The 23,617-nt window shown below is 47.5% G+C and overlaps 1 protein-coding gene across 1 annotated transcript in view; it reads right to left on the reverse strand.

Annotated features, from left to right (window-relative positions):
* The window catches only part of LOC119163079 (ribitol-5-phosphate xylosyltransferase 1-like), a 161,730-nt gene extending 152,492 nt beyond the window's left edge, over nt 1-9,238 (reverse strand). The window contains exon 1 of the mRNA XM_075874331.1: nt 8,445-9,238. Coding sequence (XP_075730446.1) covers nt 8,445-8,655 — 211 coding nt within the window. The 5' untranslated portion in view covers nt 8,656-9,238. The remainder of the gene's footprint in view (nt 1-8,444) is intronic.
* Between the last annotated feature and the right edge of the window lie 14,379 nt (nt 9,239-23,617).

Consider the following 23,617-nt stretch of genomic DNA (forward strand, 5'->3'; position numbering starts at 1 on the left):
TTTTTTATCGTTGACCTCGCGGTGTCACTCCGGCGTTTCATCGCGAGGAGTTGGCGGCGCGCTCTTTTTGAGCGCTCGTTCTGTGACACTGCCCCCCACTTTAAGAATATTATCTCATAATATTCAAAACCACACAAACGAGCACGAACAGTCACCACACACTCTCACAGATTGTAATACAATCCGTCGCTCATGACACTTCACATTCACAATAGATCACTCAATACAACTGTACATTGTAATTCAATTCCACAACACATGAAATATAGCCACAGGTACATGAATGCAACACTCCATCACATATTCCAAACAATACAAATGTACAAAGTTCTCTCATTACAACAATTGTACAATACTATACATCACGTCACAGCACATACACTCCGACACTTGTGACACAGGATAGCACAATAACAACACAGCCTATTACATTCACTGCTGTCAGACCCTTCCAAAACATTCAAACTCGGCTAAGGTAGTCGGCACGAACGTTCTCAGTTCCCTTGATGTGCTCGACTCGGAATTGATACTCTTGCAGAAGCAAGCTCCACCTCAACACTCTGCTGTTGAGCTGTTTAGCCTGTTTTATGTATTGGAGTGGCTGGTGATCAGTCTGGACCAAGAAAGGAACTCCGTAGAGATAAATATTAAACTTCTGTATCCCCCACACCAGGGCTAGACATTCTCTTTCGATGGTGCTGTAGGATGATTCTCGGGGAAGTAGTTTGCGACTGGCGTATACTATAGGATGGAGGGTCCCTTCGTGTGACTGCAAAAGCACAGCCCCGAGGCTGGTGTCGGAAGCGTCGCTGCGGAGGATGAATTCCTTGGTTAAGTCTGGGAGGCGGAGCACGGGAGGGTTCGAGATGCATTCCTTGAGTTTCGCAAATGCTTTCTCGTGTGTCGTCGTCCATTTTACTAAGTTGCTTTCACCCTTCTTGATCAGTTCTGTGAGAGGGGCGCTGATCTCTGCATAATTTGGAATGAACTCCCGGTAATAGCTGGTCAATCCGAGAAAAGCGCGCACCTGTCGCTTCGTCTTTGGGGCGGGTGCAGCTTGGATTTTGTCGAGAGTCTTTCCCAGTGGAGCTAGCATGTTTTGTCCAATGTGATGACCAAGGAAATCAATCTCATTCATTCCCAACTCACACTTGCTCGGTCTCACGGTCAACCCGGCAGCCTGAATTCGAGTGAAGAGTTGTCTGAGAGTGGATAGGTGTTCCTCCCAGGTCGTGCTTGTTATGAGTACGTCGTCGTAGTAATGTTCAACGCCCGGGATTCCCTCAGTGACTAGTCGCATCAGCCTGGCGAACACGGCGGGTGCCGTTTTGATCCCGAAAGGCATGTAGCAAAACTGGTAGAGACCGGATTTTGTCGAAAACGCAGTCTTAGGTTTCGACTGCTGCGAGAGTGGGATTTGCCAGTAGCCCTTAACAAAATCTAACTTAGAGAAGTATCTTTTGTTTGTGGCACTGGCAAAAACGGCATCTGCTCTAGGCATGGGCTCTGCATCTGCTATTATGAGCTTGTTCAGGTGCCGGAAATCGACTACAAACCGCTTGGTTTTGTCCGGTTTGTCCACAAGCAACACTGAAGAATTATAGGGCGATTTCGAGATTTCAATTATGCCCAGTGTTTTCATTTGCTGTACCTCGGCCTCGATGTCCTTAGTCGTAGCAAAAGGTAACGGGTACTGTTTGATGTGGACTAGGGACTCCGTCAATGTCTCGAGGTGGCACTCCACCCAATCCGTCTTGCCCGGGACGTTCGAAAATATTTTAGAGTGCGCTGTCATGGTTTTCTCCAACGCCTCCTTTTGTTTGTCCGTCAAACTTGGGCAGATCTTGACGTCAGTAATCCCTTCTGTCTGCACGAACTCCGGCACCGGTAGTTCCTGTTCATCTCCATTGTCAATAACCCCTACGATGACTTGGCATTGGTGTGGCGCATCCCGGTTCGTTTCCCGCTCCGCAGACTTCTTCAGCAGATTGGCATGGAAAATTTTCGGCCCGCTCGGCGTCTTTATGGAGTAATCGAAGTCCCCAATTGTCGCCTGTACTTCGAAGGGCCCTTTTCAATGCAGCAAGAGTTTATTTTTGTCAGTTGGGAGCAGGATGAGCACCTTATCCCCTGGTTGGAACATTCTATCCCTTGATTTTTGATTGTAGTGCTTAGCGTAGCGTGCTCCCGCCCTTCGGAGTTCTTCGTGAGCTAGACGGCACGTCTTTTCTAGACGATTTCGGAGATCCAATACGTACTGGTAGGTTGTCTTCAGCTCATCGTCCAGCTCTTGGTTCGTCCAGACTTCCTTTAAGATCGCCAGGGGTCCCCGGACGTGTCGGCCGTACAGTAGCTCGAACGGTGAAAAGCCGAGACTTGCCTGGGGAACCTCTCTGTACACAAACAGCAACGGACCGAGGAATCTGTCCCAGTTTTTTGGTTTCTCCGCACACATTCGTTTAAGCATAGTCTTCAGGGTGCCATTAAATTTTTCCACCATCCCGTTGGCCATCGGGTGATAAGGGGTGGTATGGAGTTGGCGCGCTGATAGAAGTCGTGCCACTTCCTTCATTAGCTCTGACGTGAAATTCGAGCCCCGATCACTTAGGATTTCCCTCGGTACCCCGAAACGGGAGAACATCTCAACGAGGGCTTCTGCGACTCGTTCGGTCTCTATGCCAGGTAGTGCAACTGCCTCCGGGTAGCGCGTGGCGCAATCGACAAGCGTCAGGATATAGCGGTTTCCTTGACCGGATGGAGGTCTGATAGGGCCTACTATATATATAGCTACCCTTTTAAAGGGGATGTCTATGACGGGAGACTGGCCGAGTGACACGTGTGGCACCCTTCCTTTTGGCACAGTTCGCTGGCCGATATCGCAAGACGCCACGAACCTCTTCACGTCGGCTGTGACACCTGGCCAGAAGAATTTTTCCTGAATTCTGTCCTTGGTTTTCTCGGCTCCCAGGTGCCCAGCCATTATCCCATCGTGGGCTAGCTTCATAACAGCCTCTCGGCGGTTCTTCGGCACCAAGAGCTGTCGTATCCGTCGACCACTCCACTCCGTATAGTACCTGTAGAGCAGTCCATCTTCCTGCTTGAACATTATCGCGCATTCACTATTACGGCACCTGAGGTACTTGTCGATTTGTGCAAAGCAGGGCTTTAACGACTCGTCCTTGATTTGTTCCTCGGCATAGCTGAAACTCGGGTCCTCCTCGGAATTGGGTGCAGGGAGGGGCTGGAATGGCTTCGACTGGGCTTTGGTCTGTGCTCGGGTCGCAACTGCGACTACGTCCTCGTCGGCCGTGTCTGGTTGGTTGTGAGGGTTTGCAATCGATGGTGGATCGATCTCTGGGTCCTCTTCAAGTGGTTCAGGTTGGTCCGGCAGACGGGCGCCCTCGATGTTCCCCACGATTACGTCATACAATGGATCATCCATGCAGAAGGCAGAAACAGTTCCACTGTAGAAGGGCGTCTCGATCTTGACCTTGGCCTCAGGCAGCCTCATGACCGAACGGTCGACGGTGTAAATCAGGCTGGTCTGGCCCGTGAGTTCATTATCGCGGACTAGGTCTCTTCGTACTATTACAGTGGAGCACCCAGTGTCTCTTAAAACGTCTACACGCCTTCCCGCCACTTTTCCAGCCATCACGGCATTCCCTTTGTAGCACCTGTTTGCTGTTTTGTCATTATAGCACCCACAATAGGGATTTTCTCCCCATTTTCAACTTTACGAATCCATCGGTGAAGTCATCAACGGTTTTTGGTGCCACTTGTGCACAGGATACCTGGTGAGTTTGACTCGCTCCGTTACGACATGCGCCTGCCTTGTGCCCAGTCAGACCACATTTGAAACATTTTACAACCGTGGGACTCGTGAAGTTAGTTCGGCAGTGGTTAGCACGGTGCTCCACTCGGTTACACAGAAAACATCACGGAATGCTCTCCTGTGCACGCTTCTTTTCTTCGGGAGCCGATTTCTTCGAATCTTCGGGACAATCCTTCTTGACCTTGACCAAATTAGTGCCACCTTGCGCTTCCAAGAATTGATCAGCTAATTCAAGCATGTCCTCAAGTGACTTAGCTTTCCTCTCTTTCAAGTACAGCGACAGGCTCGGGTGGCAACTAGTAAGAAATTGTTCTCTAATTAGGAGCTCTCTAAGTTCATCGTACTCCTGCGCTGTCCCTGAAAGTTCAATCCATCTGTCGAAATAATGGCAAAGTCGGGCGGCATACTGCGTAGCCGTCTCACCATCAGCTGGCTTCCCTGTCCAAAATCGGTCCCGGAATCCTTCCACAGTAAATCTAAATCGCTTCAGCAAAGCAGCTTTCACCTTTGCATAGTTGGCTGCATCGGTCGGCGTCAGCCTACCGTACACACTGAGCGCTTCACCACTCAAGCAAGTACTCAAAGCAGTTGCCCATTGATGTTCCGGCCAATTCTGGCTCCTTGCAATCGTCTCAAATCTGTGAAGGTACGCGTCAAGGTCGTCCTTCCTTTCATCAAACGCTACGAGCAGCTTGCTTGGGTTCAAGCGGAAGCCATGATCTTCCCGTTCGCTGCTTTCAACTCTAGCTAGGACGGTAAGTTCACTTCGCTGTTGCAAACGGAGCCGCTCGAGTTCCATCTCGTGCTGCCGCTGCCTTTCCCTTTCCTCTCTTTCTTCTTTCAGCTGTCGCTCCTTTGCCTCTATTTCTTCCTTCAGCTGTCGCTCCTTTGCTTCTCTTTTTTCTCTCGCCCTTTCAGCTGCCAACCTCTCTCGTTCCAACTCAGCTGCTTTTTCTTCCTTGGCTCTCTCTTTTTCTTCTTTTTCCTTCTGGGTGACCCACTTCTGTAGTTCGGCGCCAGAAAGACCCATCTTCTCACCAAGAGCGACTAACTTTTCGAGATCCATTGTGTCTCGCAAATAAAACCTTGCCGCGTGCAAAAAGTATCTGCCTAAATCAGTCTATAGGAACACTCCACTGCACTCGTTAACGAGAACACAGAGCAACACACAAAATCATTCCGATAGCACTATCAACAACTCGAGGCTCTTTCTCACTAATTTGGACACACTGTGCACCAAAAGGTCCTGTCGCGGACGGCAGATTAATTGTCACACCGGTCCCGTTAATTAGGGAGGCAATCGCCGGGCTAATTCCAAGGGCCGAAGTATCGGCCCCCCGAACCGCACCACGAAAGCGTGGACAATTTAGAAGTGGTCCTTTTTGGCGCGCCAGCGGACGCCGGCTGTGGCCCAAAGAACAAGTCAGAGCCGAGAGTTGATAAACAAAACAGAATGATATTCTCAATAATGGCAGATCGAAAACAATACACAAGAATGCACACTCCACAATAGTTGCATACAATATGTCACCAATCAAACAACGTACTACACAGTACAATCAGCCACACTTGAAACAACGGACACAGGCAACAATACGCACTACAATGCAGTCGCATGCATTGAACAACCAAGACACTTAAAGACTAAAGAGATAGAAAACCTATTCAGTCCAAAGTTCTTGGAACAAAAGTCTGGATGATACTCTTCCGAGAATCACTCACTCAAAGTCCAGCGTTGTTGTCGTTCCGCTGCCCTCGAAGTTTCTCTTCCAGGAAACCTCGCCGAAGTTTCTCTTCCAGGAAAGCTCACGTCTTCAATTGGCCACTCTCCAAGCTTCAAACTTCTTCGCCGGAAACACGTCGGCTTCACACACGCAGCTGTTGCCACGCGTCTTCGCTCGATAGCGGTAAACACACACTCTTGCCTGTAGCTCGAGTCGTCACCCCTCAGGTGGAAATCCTCTTCTTCTCCTGCTTTGTCTCCATGGACAAAACCTTCGCCGACTACCCGGCGGAATCCCTACGCGCTCTGGCGCTAACTTCCGTCTTCTCCTGATCTCTCACCTCGGCTGCTCGATTAAATACCCTCCGCGCGAGATTTCAGAAGGTTCTCGTCATTTCGTCGGCGCGATACGCAGCGAAGTTTGGGGAGAGGGCGAGACGGTTCGAATGCTGGCCGCGACAGATGACTCAACCCGGCTTCAACCACACCCCTTTCCATCTAGAAAGTTCGAGTGCTTGCTCGGCCGCCGTTGTGGGGTGAGGAGGTTCGTCGGCATCTAGAAAGTTCGAGTGCTTGCTCGGCCGCCGCTGTGGGGTGAAGAGGTTCGTCAGCGAATCTACGCTTCCGAGGGAGGGAGTCGCGCCCGGGGAGTCTGGATGTTTGTTTTCCTTTTTTTTATCGTTGACCTCGCGGTGTCACTCCGGCGTTTCATCGCGAGGAGTTGGCGGCGCGCTCTTTTTGAGCGCTCGTTCTGTGACAGTGGTAAGCAAGCATTCTGCTTCTCAGCGACTTGCCTGATCCTCGCGCATTCTCTCGTCCGGAGACACAAACGAAGGATGTACAATTTTTATGGTTGCCGCTGAGTCTTGCAGTGCTCGATACGTTTTTCCATTCACACTAATCTCCTGCAGATACGGCTCTAGCAACCGCATGTTCTTTTCCAATTCTCGGATTGTTGGGAAAGCAAACTGTTCTTTACAGTGTGGCAGCTTGGGCTAGTTGGTATGGCATGACGATAGTTATAGCGCGAGAACAAAACGACGACACAGAGACAAGAAGGACACGAAAGGAATCTCGAGTTGGGGGAGGGGTGAGGGGCAACAAGCCTTCGCCATTCTCCTGCACACATTTATTGTAACGGACGGAAGGTTGAAAATAGTGTCGTCTATATGTCTTCCTCTGTCATTAACCTCTATTTCTTCTCCGGCGCAGCAGTCGTCATGGACAGCTTCCTCGAAAAAAAAAAAGCGCTCGTGTCTTTCGTGTCCTTCTTGTCTCTGTGTCGTCGTTTTGTTCTCTCGCTATAACTATTGTGATGGTCTTTACAGTTTACCGCGATGTGCTCTTCATTTCTGCAGTTGAAGCAGATTAGCGGCTTCCGTGACTCAAACGCCCGTGTGGTATGAGTGCGCTGTTTAGGAACCTCACTCGAATTCTCAGCTTCCATTTGCTCTTCCCCTACAGTGTCTTTCGTAAGAGACGGGTCCTCTCTGAAATCACAGTACGGAGAGGGTTCCCGTTCATCAGGTTTCTCTGAAAAGTCCTCTTTTCTTTAACCATTTTGAACATGCACTGCCCTGCTACGCGATTTTCGGCGAGTATAATACTCGTCAGCTAACTCTGCTGCCCTGTTCAGCTGTACTTCGCCAAGCTTGTATTGCAGCCAAAGTCAATTGACGTCATCCTCGATGCAGCGGTAGAATTGCTCCAATGCAATGCATTCTACCACCTTATCGTGATCGTCATGAACCTCTTCGCCCTTGAGAAATTCAATTAAATCGGATTTAGATAGATATGTGGGGTTTAACGTCCCAAAACCACCATATGATTATGAGAGACGCCGTAGTGGAGGGCTCCGGAAATTTCGACCACCTGGGGTTCTTTAACGTGCACCCAAATCTGAGCACACGAGCCTACAGCATTTCCACCTCCATCGGAAATGCAGCCGCCGCAGCCGGGATTCAAACCCGCGACCTGCGGGTCAGCAGCCGAGTACCTTAGCCACTAGACCACCGCGGCAGGCAATTAAATCGGCTTTAAGACGAAACGCGAAGCCATCGTGCGATTCATTTCCCTTTTTTTGCGTACCAGAACCTTTGCTGGAAAGCCTTGGATGAAAATGGTTCCCTCGACAAACACGTGATCACGTCGGACACCTCGCCGGAAAGTAGAGCTAACAGATTCTGCGCCCAAAGAGACCGCTGCAAAGCATTTCGCTCAAAAAAGTGTTGGGACTTTACAAGATTCTTCGCCATGTCCTAACCTACTACGAACGGCATCAGTTGGTCCTGAATTCTCTGACCGCTGGCCTGAACCGTCGCAGAAGCTACGCTAGGTGCCTGCTAACACTGTAGAATTGCCAATTCTATTCGTTTCAACTCAAGGCACTCCTGTCTCTCGGCCTCATCACGGCGTTCTCACCTTTCTACTACTTCGTGTTTCGCGAACTTCTCGCCTTTAGGCCTACTCGCGGCGTGCTTTAATATCCGCTCAGGCCTCATCGGCTTCCTCAGCCATCACTCCTGCATCCTTTATGATCTCAAGGATCGCTTGCTTTCGTTTCGAACAGCTCCAAGTAAGGTCAAGTTCCTAACAAATTTCGATGGGTTTCTCCACTTCAAGGTTCTCCATCGTTCACACTAGCCTCTTGCTGTTTGCCCTTGTTAAGAATCTACTTGCCGTACCCACTATAAGTCGACTAGCAAGACGCGCAAGCAATTTTTATCACTGCCGTGTTTACACCTTCCGCCTCAACTTTGGTTTCAAAGCGCTCCGACTTGGTTTGAAATGATCAAAGCTCACCCTAATGCTTTACACAGCCATGTTTTAAATTACTATAAACAGTTCTTGATTAGTATGGTGAACTGAGGGAAAACATCAGGCACTCACCGCATCGAGGCAGCCGACGCTCGCCGATGCTGCAGCTGCCATCGACTGTTACGACTAACACCGCCGCCGACACTGTTGCGTAGTTCGCCGAGGTCACGGGCCGCCAAGGTTGTTCGGTAGCGCGTTTCTCAGCTCGCGGCTGCTTCTGCACAGAGCCGATAGGCGAGTGGACAAGAGGATGGTAAGTTATGGCAAGATTTATGTACAGCATAGAATTGAGGCGTTACATTATCGCACTGGGGCCGACAGCTTAGGAACTCGAAGAGGTGTCTTCGGACGCTCTAACGCTGTCGTCTTTTCTCTGACGCATACGTCGGCTGCTTGGCGACGCGCCGCTTGGCTTTTTTTACAGGGCCCGGGTGAGTCCTTACGTTAGCAACGTCCAATCAAAACCGCCGCTGGCCATGGCGTCAGAATCCTCCAGTCAGGAACCGCCACTGGGTTGCATAGACGAGTGATGTTGCCACACATTGCGTAAGACTCGCCAGACTGGATAACGCCGATTGCATCATCGGGCTGCTATCGGGTCCGTGGGTTGAGGGAGCTCCCCGTGCATTGCGTAAGACACACCGGGGCCGCCGGGTTAGATGTCGTCATTGAGGCGATGGCGTCAGGCGGGCTTGCTCGCTTGCCTTGACACAGATTGCCTTTGCAGAGCCATTGATGTTTGGTCTGAACTCCCAGGCGCAACACAAGTTGCTGTAGGTTATAAGTAACACGCCTACTACAGTTACAGTGTACTAGAGGTGGAAGTTTCACTACTAAAAAGCGGCGTCGGCGTGGCTCTCACTTCGTCTCTACGAAAGCATAAAACCATGAAGACCGGCGTGCGCAAGGGATCTCGAGTTGGGGGAGGGGTGAGGGGCAACGAACCTGCGCCATTCTCCTGCACACTTGTTGTAAAAGACGGAAGGTTGAAAATAGTCTCATCTATTTGTTTTCCTCTGTCATTAACCTCTATTTCTTCTCCGGCGCAGCAGACGTCATGGACAGCTTCCTCGAAAAAAAAATGGTCAATCACGTACGTGACTCGGCGCAGCGATGTCCACAAAAATGAAACCAATACAAAAGTCAGTGAATGTATGACTTTGCATGTGCGTTATTATAGTCAAAGCAAATTGACCAAGTAGAGAGTTAATATGGCAAAGGTACCTTGTGAGATTTGACTTCACGGTAACTTTATCAAATTATATGAATACTATATTACTGTGATGTAGTAGCTTGGAAAATGCGAGCATAGCAGACGACAGCGCCACATCACCTGGAAGATGACAAAAATGAAGTGGCATTGCAGCGCGCCCATTGAAGAAAGAAGAGGAGGCGCTCGCGCATAATTTTATAGCTATGCGCCAAGACGATTTGAATATTCTTTTATAAATGACTCAGACACCTTTTTTCTTGCCCATTGGCCACGGTGTCGAACACCTCAAATTGTTTTTGTCCAGAAACAACTAGATGAGATAAATGTAAAAATCCCAGATGTGATTGCGGCGCAGGCTACAAATCAAGTTCTTAAGATAGAATTCGACGAGATTTTTCCCTCTAAGGTCAAATTACAATCGTATAGGGTCTTAAATAGCCGACTGCAGGATTATCTTGCACACGCAGAAACGAATAATATTATAGCCACAGATGCTTCAGTAATGGATGAAAAGACAGGTGTAGGTATATACTCCTATTCGCTTGACTGGTCTTCTTCATTAAGATTACCGGATTTCACCCCAGTTTTTGAAGCTGAACAGTTGGCAATAGTTCTAGCGCTGCGAAAGCTACCTTTGAATGCCGATAACGCGATCATAATCACGGATTCCCTGTCAGTATGTACGTCGATTACGGCGTCAACAAAATCGATTGCCTTAAGGACGCTCCTTATGCTAGTCCCTCCTCAGCTGCAGCTACTGAAATTAGTATGGGTACCTGGTCATTGAGGCTTAGCAGTAAATGAAATCGCCGACTCTCAAGCACTAGCAGCATTGTAAGGGCCAGTACTATCGGTCCTTCCCAAAGTGGCCACTATAACTGCGACAAGATACAGAAAACTTGCGCTTAGTGCAGACGCTATGGAAGCAATAGTGTCAACACCAGAATTTACTCACTTAAGATTTCCATGGAAAATTTATCAGTGTCCTACAAGACAGTTGGAAACCATAACAGTCAGATTTCAATGTCGTGTCCACCCGTTATATTTCTACTCACATAGGGCTGGTCTGGCGATATCACCACTATGCAACCTTTGTTCAGAACTGAATGCAGGAACAGCGCAACCTAGAAGTAGTTACTTCGTAACTACGGAAGCGAAAAAACAAGGACAGAAAAGAGCGCTCAAAACTGAAAACAATAGAGCACTATTTGTTATCATGTTGCCGATACAAATTGCTCAGGAAAACACTCTTAGTCCTCCCATTCGCTAGCCTGGGGCTGAATTTCACTATAGAAAATATACTTTTCTTCGGTGCTTACGATCTGGGCTTCAGCCACGAGAACGTTTTCTATACAGTTCTTCAAGTACCTTAATGAAAGTAAAATAATTAAGCTTTTAATTGCGTGATTATTATTCGTGGAAAAAAATTCCAACATACACAATAGCATTGTTTAACCATACTGATTCCTATTCAAGGTAATGAATAATTGTCTTATCTGAACGAGTGACAAAGAACTATTGCACTCCTTTTGTTCTGCCTAGGGTGTCTTTTCTTTTTTCTTTCTTTTTCCCGGAGGGTGGTTTCGATATTGAAAAAAAAAACAACATCTTACTGAATTAAGTCATCGATTCTTGGCCGATCCCCCCGAGTGGGTACGAACCATGGCTGTGGAATCATCATCATCAGCAGCAGCATAACGAAGCTGTTCAGACGCTGACGAGATGACGCAAGGGAGCCTAGGGCGAACCGCTACTAAGCGCGAGGTTCGAAAGGGCGTGTTCCTGTCCTCGAGCATTGACGTCCTCGGGGCGTGGCGTGTCGACGTGGCCAGGCATGATTTCTGGGTGAGTGGTCCTGCGGACATCTCCGGTATGACGAGCGCCCTCGAAAGACCGGTACTGCTGACCACGTCCAGCGTGCCGACGTCGCTGACAGTATGCGGCTACGCCTAGACCTGGCGATGCCCTCTACAGCGTTATTATGCTGACCTGTGCACCCAAGGGACGACTGCATCCGAGCACGCAACGTGTCACTTCAAGTCACCGGGCTACGACACAGACTGTGGGACGGTTTGCTCTTTTTTTATGTGCGTGAACCGCGTGCGTACGGCGTATGTTACTGTATTTGCAATGGTTTTTTTTCTCATCGAATATAACTTCATTTTATTTTCCCCACTGTCTCCATCTTCCTCGCGTCACACGCCTTGCTACGTGACGAACCTAACCACGACATATCTCGCATCCACGACAGGACTACTCTTGTTCCATCTAAGAAGGGCATTACATCGCATATGTGTGTGTGATGGTCGTTGATGGAGGCAGATAAGTTGACGGCAATCGGAAAGGAATCGGGATTATGTGGCTAAGCACTAAAAGATTAGATGGACCAAGAACGCACACGTGAAAAAGAGGCACCTGACGCTCGTCTGGCTAAACGAAATGCCACGAAAGAAGCCGAGGCAGAGGCAGTCGCTAGATTAAAAGCAGAGAAGGAAGTTCTTGAGCTCAAGTTAATGTTGCATCAGTTAGGTGCGACAGCAGGTAGCACAATACTTGGCAGCTAGCTTACCGAGGGTGCGCCCGAAGGCACCACGCATAGCTATCTAAGCCCACATAAACTCATCCTAGCTTTTAACGAGGAACGCGATGAGTTGGACGCATTTATACAGCAATTTGAGCACGTCGCTACTAGTCAAGACTGACCGCAAGACAAGTGGGCCATATCACTAAGCCTTTGCTTGACTGGAGAAGCCTCGAGTGTAGTTGGTAGGATATGGCACCTGAACATGCCACGGACTACGTAACGTTGAATAAAACGCTACTACAGCACTTTAGGTTCCCAGAAGAAGGCTATGGGACAAGATTTCGATCAGCAAAAGCAGATAATTCTGAAACGGTCACGCAGTTTTCCGGGCGTCTATAAGGGTATTTTGACCATTGGCATGAAATGGCTAAGACAGACCGGACCTACGATGCTCTGCAAGACAAAATTGTCTCGGAGCAGTTTCTCGGGCAGTGCCTTGAGAAACTCGCTGTGTTTCTTAAAGAAAGAAACTGCGGAAGCCTTGAAAAACTTGCGGAGGCTGCAGACCACTGCTTGGAGGCCCAGGTGTTGATTAACCTTGGCAAATGTAATGACGATATCCTGAGCAAGCCCCCAGGTCAAACTCGTACTTTTGAGAGACAAGACGATAAAGAATACCGCAGTGCTTCCTTTGTAACAAGAAGGGTCACAGAGCTGCTGATTGCGGGACCAACACAAAGGGTCCAGGTACAAAGCCACCCTTTTGTGGAAAGTGTCGCCGCACCGGGCATAAAACAGGTGACTGCCCCCAAAAGGCCAACAGCGTCGAGAAGGCCTCATGCTCTTTACAACAAAGAGATGGAGCCAAGGTAATTGATTCAGAGTCGCAGGCTTCCCTTTGTGTTCCTTATAGTCCGGAGTGAGCGGAAACACACCCGGTCAAGCTGAAGGAAATATCATTGCCCACGGGTGAAGGTGTACTCGAAAGACATCCCGCAACAGTACTGCGAGATACCGGATGCAATTCCATCATTGTCAAAAAGTCTCTCGTAGCGGATAGCAAGCTGACTGGACAGATTTCCTCGATTTACCTCTTGGATGGACGGTTGATAAAGCTGCCTGAAGCACACGTGGAAATTATTTCACCTTTCTTCACTGGCACAACTCGAGCCCTTTGTATGAATAATCCTTTATATCAGACGCTTCCTAGGCCTTTGTGCCTACTATCGCCGGTTTATCGCAGACTTCGCCCGCATCGCGTCGCCACTAACTCGTCTCACAAGAGATGATGTTGCCTTTGAGTGGAAAGAAGAACAGGAGGCTGCCTTTAATGACCTGCGTCAACGTCTCCAAACGCCCCCTGTGCTCGCCCACTTCGACGAAGAAGCCCCGACGATGCTTCACACAGACGCTAGCAATGTAGGTCTTGGGGCTGTGCTTGTGCAACGGCAAGAGGACACAGAAAGAGTGATCGCCTACGCAAGCCGAACGCTAACACGCGCAGAGGCTAACTATTCAACAACAGAGAAATATGCCTCGCCGTAGTATGGGCAGTAATGAAATTTCGCCCGTACTTGTATGGCCGACACTTCAAAGTTATTCGTGACCATCACTCCCTTTGCTGGTTAACTAACCTAAAAGATCCCACCGGCCGATTAGCGCGTTGGAGCCTAAAACTGCAAGAGTTTGACATGACGGTCGTGCACAAGTCAGGCAAGCGACATATGGACGCTGACTGTCTGTCCCGTTCACCCATTGAGTCGGCAACCCTACCCGAGGAGGAGGAAACGGCATTTCTCGGTGTCCTCGACATGACCGCCGTTGCGCAGCAACAACGTGACGACACTGAGTTGCTTGGCTTAATTAACTACTTGGAAGGCAGATCTCAGAAGGCGCCAAGAGTTTTCGCAAGAGTATTGTCATCGTTTTGTTTACGGGGCGGAGTACTTTACAAAAGAAACTTTTCGTCGACAGGATCCGCCTATCTGCTCGTCATACCAGCAGCCCTTCGTACCGAAATACTCAAAGCATGCCACAACGAGGTGACCTCTGGCCATTTGGGTTACATGAGAACATTGGTCAGAGTACAGCAAAGGTATTACTGGCCGAGACTAACCACAGCCGTGAAGCACCACGTTCGTACCTGTCTCGACTGCCAGCGACGCAAGTCACCACCGACTAAACCAGCTGGCCTACTGCAACCCGTGCAGGTCCCAACAGCTCCATTCTACCAGATAGGCATGGACATTTTGGGCCCACTTCCTATTTCCACTGCAGGAAACCGCTGGGTTATCGTCGCGACGGATTATCTGACCCGTTATGCCGAGACAAAAGCTATTCCGAGAGGTACAGCAGCGGAGGTGGCAAGATTTTTCATCGAAAATATTGTACTGAGGCATGGTGCACCAACCGTCGTGATCACAGACAGAGGAACCGCATTTACGGCAGCTCTCTTGGATCACGTCCTGATGCTGAGTGGAACAACGCATCGTAAGACCACTGCCTACCACCCACAAACAAATGGGCTGACGGAGCGTCTGAACAAAACCATTGAAGACATGCTTTCGATGTACGTAGACATTGAACACAAAAATTGGGATGAAATCTTGCCATACATAACGTTTGCGTACAACACGGCCAAGCAAGAAACGACCCGCATGACCCAGTTCAGCCTCGTTCATGGACGAGAAGTACGAACTATGTTAGATGCGATGCTGCTGCACGAAAGTGATGACATCGACCCAGACGCCAACACGTTTACGGAACGCGCGGAAGAAGCTAGACAACTGGCACGTTTACGGATCCGCCAGCAGCAAGAGTACGATGCAGGCCGCTACAATGCTCACCGCAGAGCAGTTGTCTATCAAACTGGCGACAAAGTATGGATTTGGACACCCGTACGGAAACGAGGACTATCAGAAAAGCTCTTAAGAAGATACTTTGGGCCATACCGAGTGCTGCGACAACTGAGTGGCGTCACTTACGAAGTTGTTCCCGACAGTTCGTGTAGTACCAATCGTCGCCAGCACCATCCTGAACTCGTTCACGTAGTGCGCATGAAGCCTTACGTCAGCGAGTGATTGCGTGAGACTTATCTTTTAACAAAAACTGCATTATTGACTTCGCATCGGGTCGATGCTCTTTGAGAGGGAGGCAAATGACCCGTGTCTACATGCGGACAAAAACGATGATGGGGGAATTTAGCGGACACCAGGTAGTGGGCCTCTGGCTTGACGCGAGAACGAAGAAGATCTTGTGGCTCAGCTGTTGAGAACACGCTGCTTTCGCTGCCTCAAGGCGTACCTGTGCTTTGTTCGCGTTGTACTGCGACAATATGATGTTGTCTTGGGAAATGTGAAAGGCGTTCGAGATGCTCACAATCCTGATAACGATTGGAAGAGCCGTCTTTACACCCGGAATGCTGCAGAAGAGTATTCTGGCGTAGAAAACTCCGGTTCTGCACACGGACCCTTGTATGTGCAGACTTCGACAACGGATGCAAGGAAAACAGGCGTCAAGACAAAAGTTGCAGCGGTAAACCGACAGACAAGAAATCCACATCTACTCCCTGCACCAGTTATTAACCCCTCGGGCATCAGCCGACAGGACTTTAGAACCAAACAGGAGGAAGACAGCAGCCTGCGGAAGTGCTTTGAAGCCGTTAACCAAGAGGTCAAGACAAGGTTTGCTAAAATAATAATTATGAAGGACGGAATCCTTTATCGCAAGTACACCATCCACTCTAAGAGGCAGGTAGATCGGCTTGTGATACCAAGGTGCCTCCGACATTTCGTCATAAAAATGGCCCACGAAAGCATCCTTTCGGGTCATCAGGGAATTAAACGAACCACAAACTGGGTACTCGAAGAGTTCTACTCGCCAGGGTTTCAATCAGACATCACACGATTTGTTAAATCGTGTGACATATGTCAAAGAACTATTCTCAAGCACTTGGTGGGTCGTGTACCACTCGGCAACACTACTATAATTGACACCCCGTTCAAAAAAGTAGCCATTGATATCGTGGGTTCATTATCGCCGACGTCAGAGGGCGGAAACAAGTACGTACTCACAATGGTGGACATGGCAGCGCGTTATCCCGATGCTGTAGCGCTGCCGAGCATCGAGACGGAGAAAGTCGCTGAGGCGCTTCTGGAGATGTTTTCTCGTGTAGGAGTCCCATGGGAGATAATTAGTGACAGAGGCACGTCATTCTCGTCACGCCTAATGAAGGAGCTAAGCCGACTTATCTCCTTCAAACAACTGCCAACAACTCCATATCATCCCATGGCTAATGGCCTTGTAGAGAGATTCAAGGGCGCCCTGAAACAAATTAATGATAAGATGAATGTGTCAGGAGAGTCCGAAGAAATGGCACCGGTATTTGGCGCCCTTACCCTTCGCTTATCGCGAAGTTCCCCAGTCGAGCTTAGGCTTCTCCCCGTTTCACTTGCTCTACGGCCGTTACGACAGAGGTCCCCTGGCGATATTGAAAGAATTTCTTGATGATGATGTAAAAACATCCTACGGGTACGTAGTCGAACTGCGGAATCGTCTTAAAGACACCTGCCGTTTAGCCAAGGAGGAGCTTCAGAAAGCGAAGATGGTACAGCAGAAGCATTATGACTGAAAGACTGGACCACGTCAATTATCGATCTCCTGGAGACAAGGTTCTGCTACGGCTTCCATCGGATGCAAACAAATTGGTTCTGACGTGGAAAGGACCCTTTAATGTTCTTGAGAGGAGAAGTGATGTCGATTATGTAATTGAACTCGGTACCAGAAGCACGCTATTCCATATAAACCTACTGAAAAAGTATGAGGAACGGCCGCCTGCACCACCGCATGAAGCATCAGCTGTTTGCCAGGCGAGTGACACCAAAAGCGACGAGCTACCATGCGTTCCATTCCAACGAAAGGAATACTGCACCCAGTGTCATACGCAAGCCGTAGACTGCAACCACGCGAAACTGCTTACTATACAGTGGAGCGAGAGGCCCTGGCTCTTATGTGTCGGTCCGGAAATTTCATATCTTCTCATTCGGACACACATTCATTCTATAAAGTGACCACAAACCGCTTGTGTACACCAAGTCAGCCAAGTATGTGAACAGCCGCGTGTTACGATGGAGCCTCATTCTTATGGAGTACGACTTTTCGGTCGAGTATATAAAATCCAGTGACAATGTAGGCGCAGACATGAGCCGTTTGCCAACTCCGTCAGCAACGTCTGCATAAAGAATCGATGCCCAGTGGTATTAATGGCTTGTGATGTCGACCTTACAGCGCGACACAAATATCATGACGCTTTAGTTTTGAGACTTATTTTTATTTTTTTTCCTGGTGTGGAATTTTGTGATCGAATATGCCGAGTGTGCGGGGCTCGGAACTGCTATAGTGTGCAGTGGTGCTTACGTGTGTGTTCCTGTCTGCGAAGCAACGTGTCCCCAGTACCCTCAAGTTCTTCTACCGGATCTTAAGTGGGGATGATGTGGTGTAGTAGCTTGGAAAATGCGAGCACAGCAGACGACAGCGCCACACCACCTGGAAAGATGAGAAGAATGAAGGGGCATTGCAACGCGCCCACTGAAGAAAGAAGAGGAGACGCTCGCGGAGAACGAAGCTGTTCGGGAGCCGACAAGACGACGCAAGGGAGCCTAGGGCGAACCCGCAACTACGCGCGAGATTCGAAAGGCCGGGTTCCTGTCCTGGAGCCTTTGACGTCCTCGGGGCACGGCGTGTCAACGTGGCCAGGCACGAGTTCTGGGTGAGTGGTCCTGTGGACATCACCGGTACGGCGAGCGCCCTCGAAAGACCGGAACTGCTGACCACGTCCAGCGTGTCGACGTCGCTGACAGTATGCGGCTACGCCTAGACCTGGCGATACCCTCTACAGCGGTATGCTGACCTGTGCACTCAAGCGACGACTGCATCCGAGCACACAACGGGTCCCACTTCAAGGCACCGGGCTACTGCACAGACTATGAGACGGTTTACTCTTTTCTTGTGTGTGTCAACCGCGTGCGTGCGCGACGTATGTTACTGTATTTGCAACATTTTTTTTCTCGTCGAATATAACTTCATTTTGTTTTTCCCACTGTCTCCATCTTCCTTGCGTCACACGCCTTGCTGCGTGACGAACCTAACCACTACATATCTACTACTACATCACAATTACTCAGTGAAAGTGACACTGATGTTTGACTTCGATTTAAGGTGCACTGTGATACAGCCACAAAGGCTGCTTTCAACGCTTTTGAGTCCTTGTACGCAAATATGCAAGAAAACGTTCTTTTTGTTTTAAAAAAAAGCTCTTCTCAGTAACCTAATGCTAACATGCTCAAATTTTCATGATTCTTTGTGATCAAAATGAGTGAAATGGAGCTATCCGAGGGAACTGAGATCTTAGTTTTCGACTAAACGAAGTGCCCCGTGTTCTTTAAGAAATACAACAGGAGATAACATATACACACACCATATGGTGCTAGCAAACAACTAATTAGCATCGGGGTGTCAGGGCATATCATAGTGTGCTCATGAGGAAGTGCGCTCTCGTGGGTCTATACTCAGCCTCAAATATGCAGTGCTTCAACAGGGTGTGAGTGGCCACGCCATTTAATCAGTGCGTGAGCCTATCAGCAGCTTTTGGCTCAAGCACATCTTTGGATTTTGTCAAATGTAAAGCCCGAGCTTCAACATACTTTTTCGTTCTGTACTAAAAGAACACTGCACATAGCTTACAAAGCCCTTTCATGCACATTTTGACAGTCACAAATTGCTGTCAATGATTCCTGGTAGAAAAAAAAAACAAATAGTACGAGCTACAAGCAGCATGATTTCGTTTCAGTATAACACAAATTTAAACTTTCATGTTCAAAACAATGACAGAAGGTACGGTTTCGAGCTGGCATATAATGCCACAGGCACATTCAACTTTTATAGATCTTCATTATTTCAACTGAACATGGCTCTTTGTCATTCAGTGGAGACTAGCAATTTGCATTTCAGTGAATAGCATAATTAATAGAAATTCACTTTGCTTGCTGAGATTTTTCAATTCCTATACGTAATATTTGACATGCTGCGAATGGTAATTTCAATATTCCAAAATGTTATAATGGTAATGGAGAAATACAATTCAATAGAACAAAAACATGGAACATGTTACATGGTCGCCCAAGAGATTAGAGCAGCACGTAATTTGGAGGTCATTTCAAAGTCATTTTTTTCTATATAGTTGGAACATGTAAGCCTGTGTGTAGGCTTGACTTGGTTTTGATTGTGTTCTTTTTGAAGTAAGTGCCTATGCATAGCAAGCTAGTTATAAGCTAATAAGCATGCATGTTTACAAGACAAAATGAATACATGAATGTACTACATGTATTGTCTGTATTATATTATCAGTTTTATTTCTTCCCTCATAGCTGTACTGTAAATTATTTGTTGCACATTGTATTGGACCTGCCACTAGCTACTAAAGGCTATTGGTCCAAATACTTCTTGTATATTCATTATTGCAATCACAAAAAATGAAGTTCCATGATGATCATGATGATTGATTATTGATATTGAAGTGCATTGTCTAGCAACAAGGACATAAGCTCTTTAATCGTTCATGTTTCAAGCATTATTTTTGCGATGCATTACAACTTTTTTCCATTAATGTGCTGTAATCTGTTACTGTATATGCTTTGAATTTTGATAACATACTGACTATTAATTTTGTTACAGTGTATTTTATTGTTTTGTTATTATTCACTTACATTCCCTGTTCCTCGCAAGTTTACCTATGCTTTTATTGTTACGTCCCATACTCACTGCCTTTGAGCCTTGTATAAAATAGTTTTCACTTAATATAAGTGTTTCACATGTTGTTTAAAAACAATACCTTTTAGAAGAATGAGCTTGCATCACCCCATGCTTCCCCCATTGTGCATCACAAATTCGAAAGGGGGGAGGGCTATAAACTCCTCCCTGTGACAAACACTTTTCTTTCTCAAATGTTCAATGCAACTGATGTGTTCAGATACTCTCAGGAGGTCACGTATCACTCATGCCTGAGAGGCCAAGTATGACTCACACCCGAGCGCTTTCACCTGGAGATAAGAAGGCGCAGCCCAGATGGCAGATACTGATGTCTGCTGAGTAATGTATGTAGATTTCAAGAGAAGAAAATATGTCGAGAATGAGCTACATCAACGCAAGTGGTCCACACACAGCAGGCAAGGTGCTTTAACATTCAGCCTGAACAGGAAATTATGACAGCTACTTCTAATAAAGGCATCCCCAGAAATTCCATACATTTTTTTTAAATGCTGTACCATCAAACACAATTTCTATTGGCAATTGCCACTCCGAGAGGTTGTCTCGGATTACGCTGTGTAACACTGTGCCATGCCTTACGAATATAAGGCAGTTTCAAGAAGATAATCTTTTCAAATGTGTGAAGCGTGATGCTCTTACGATATCAGTCTGAATTCTCACTCTAACAGGATGTGAATAAAAGCAAAGAACTGCGAGATCAGAAGTGAGCCAATCTCTCGTATCACTGCTTATTGGAACTTTGCAAAAGTTGCTTAGGTTTATATAAAGTGTACCTCAAGAATACCAAGAAATAATGTACTGCTGAAATCACCTTTAGTGGCTACAAATCACAAGCCAAAATGAACTATCTAGTAATGGTGCTAAAGAATGTTTTCGCTCGCAACTGGCTCTTTCTTCATGTTTTTTTTCATTCACACACTTGGTGTAGCCTATTGACTTAGTTCAAAGTTTCAACACTCAAACCGTTAGTAAAATTCAAACTCTGGCATTTATAAGCGAGCTTTATTACTAGAAATGAATGTTTAGGCACCAACGGTATGCCAAACACATATCTGCATACTTTACAATATATAACGAATGTGATTTGAGTGTGAATGCCTGATTGTGACTGTCAGGTAATATGCCCAAATATACCTGACATCAGATAGTTTTGAAACTTGAAGAGAGTGAAATTATAACAATTTGTAGAGCAAGTGCTAAGAAAACAATATTGTCGTGTCATTACGAGCAGTGGATTACGAGCAGGATAAACGACTAATATAGGCTGTATATACTCATGTTGATATTTTCACTTAGCCAAGTGATCCGCTCACAGTCCAAACAGTTAACCTTATATTCAGATTTACTAATTCACACTAAATAATTTGGCAACTTGGCTGGCTGGCCTCTTGAGCACAGGCAATGAAATCCATAAATATGTGCTCTCATTTTTGGTGTCAACCGTTTTTGAAGATTAAGCGTTCCTTGCCAAGCTCCAGCGATATAAACTCAAAGCACTGAAGTGTTTGCTTGGCAACACTATTTTGCCAAGTTGGCTATAAGATTAATAAGTTACAGAAGTATGACCTCTTCGCCTTCCAGTAGATCTGTCTGGCACAATTATAACACAGGAGTCTGACAAGTTAAACAGCAATACAGTAGTATTCTTGCTTTCCTTCAGGTTATCAAGGGATGAAGTAAATCATTTTTTTTGTCAACAGCGTGGCACCTTAAGAGAGGACACATTCAATAAGCAATCCGCATCTTTTTACAATGAGGAGCTTATACATCTTTATAATCCTTAACATGTAATCAAATATGTAGCTCTTGTCTTTGATTATGCAAGGTCTCTGAACATGTGATCCTATGTACAGGAATCGGTGCATGGGCACTTGCAAGGAATTCCCATTTATAAATATTTCTTTTGAAAATAACTTTCCGTCGATAGGCGCTAGCCTTGCATGTTGCCTCTTCATTGTGTCCTTAAAATTCCACATTGTTCTTGACTGCCCACGAACTCGCCCAAACGTTCAACATTACGAAGCAGACAGGGAAAAAAGACCTTGTAGCCACTTCGTAACACATTGCAGACCTTGTCGCCACCGTTACTGGGTAGTTGAGCTGTGCACTGTCTCAGTGCAATTGTGGGCAGCAGTTAGGTCCGTCAGTGTACCAGGGGCGGATCCGGCCACTCATTTCAGGGGAGGGGGGGGGGCGGTTGCCTAAAGTAACATCAAGAGGGGGGCGTGGTCATGACTTTTTGTTTTCGCTAGCAGAAAAACCCCTCCGCAGCATAAATACTGTTAAGTGTACTCACACTGGTTTCACTCATTTGTCCTAATTGGTGATAGTAGGGAGACTGTGAGCACTGACAGGTGGGAAGGAGGGCTGACAGAAAGTTCGGAAGGGGCGCTTGCCCCAACCACCCCCACTCTGGATCCGCCACTGCAGTGTAGCCGTCTCAGCAATAGAACATTTAAGCTACACCTTCAGATGCACAAGCACCCTCTCATCACAAAATATTTGCGCACTGTCGGTCCTTTGGCACTACGGAATAATAAGTCATAAGCGCAGTTATTGCACACCTTTCGGCCATTTGCAATGAACAAAAAAAAAAAAAACAATACTCGCATTGAGCGGCTGGCACTGAGAGGCAAAAGTTGGTTGGCACAAACTTTGCGAGTACTCTGCAAGTTTACTTTGCCTGCCTTTTGCACTGGGCTCTTTTGGTACTATAATTTAAAGTCTGAAGCTTAAAGTGACAAAACGATGATACGATTGTGTGGCACACAACAAGGCCAAGTATGATATTCAATTCACGGGGACCTAAACCTGAGAGCACGGGTGCTCTTGCATTTCGCCTGAAACCAAATGCAAAGCAGACATTAAAAAATGCAGCATGTAATAACGTAACATAAAAATTCTACGTAATACGCACCACACAGCTGCCGGCACTTCGATTACAAAACCTCTGCGCTTACAACCGACAGCTGCAGTGTGAAAAATTCATGATCAGTACTCATTCGCATGCAGAATCGCAATGAGGCTGATGCCAGTTGGTGCAACTACGACGCTAAAGACACGCGTGACGAACACACGAGACACTGGAAACGCATTAACCATAGCGACATTTATTGCTTGGTCACAGCACGAAGACTAGTTTGGCATGCGAGGACTAAGAAATTGCATGCTTCAATAACAGGCAGTAACCGGGAACAATTCAGCCGAGAAGAACCGCACTACGGGCAAACATGACGCCTTAGAGGTGGACAGCCGCAGATAAACAACGCTCGGCGATCCAGCGGTGCATGCAAATTCGTGCGAAGGAGTGCTGACGTGCCGTCGTGGTTTTTCCACGCCGAAGAGAACAAACAATCGTTGAGTGCATCAGAGGCGACCAGTTTTTCGAAGAAAACGGTCGCAACATCTTGCGTGAGTAAAGGCGCAACTGCTGCTTCCTTCGCTGTAACACGGTGGGCGGTGCGGCTTATCTTACAGACCGTTCTGCTTTCTCGCGTAGATTCCCAGGCAGGCACAGGTGCCGAAGATGGTGATCACGATGCCCAAAATGAGCGCGAGCGCGTCTCCGGTGTCCAGTCCCGATGCCTGGGCGGTGGACACGCTGCTAACAGCGACGAAGAAGGCGACGAGGAAGGCACGGAGAGCGTATCCGACAGCCATGTTTACGTGCTGCTTATGCGCAAA

Source organism: Rhipicephalus microplus, chromosome 9 (assembly GCF_043290135.1).
Source record: "Rhipicephalus microplus isolate Deutch F79 chromosome 9, USDA_Rmic, whole genome shotgun sequence".
Taxonomy (NCBI): Eukaryota; Metazoa; Arthropoda; class Arachnida; order Ixodida; family Ixodidae; genus Rhipicephalus; species Rhipicephalus microplus.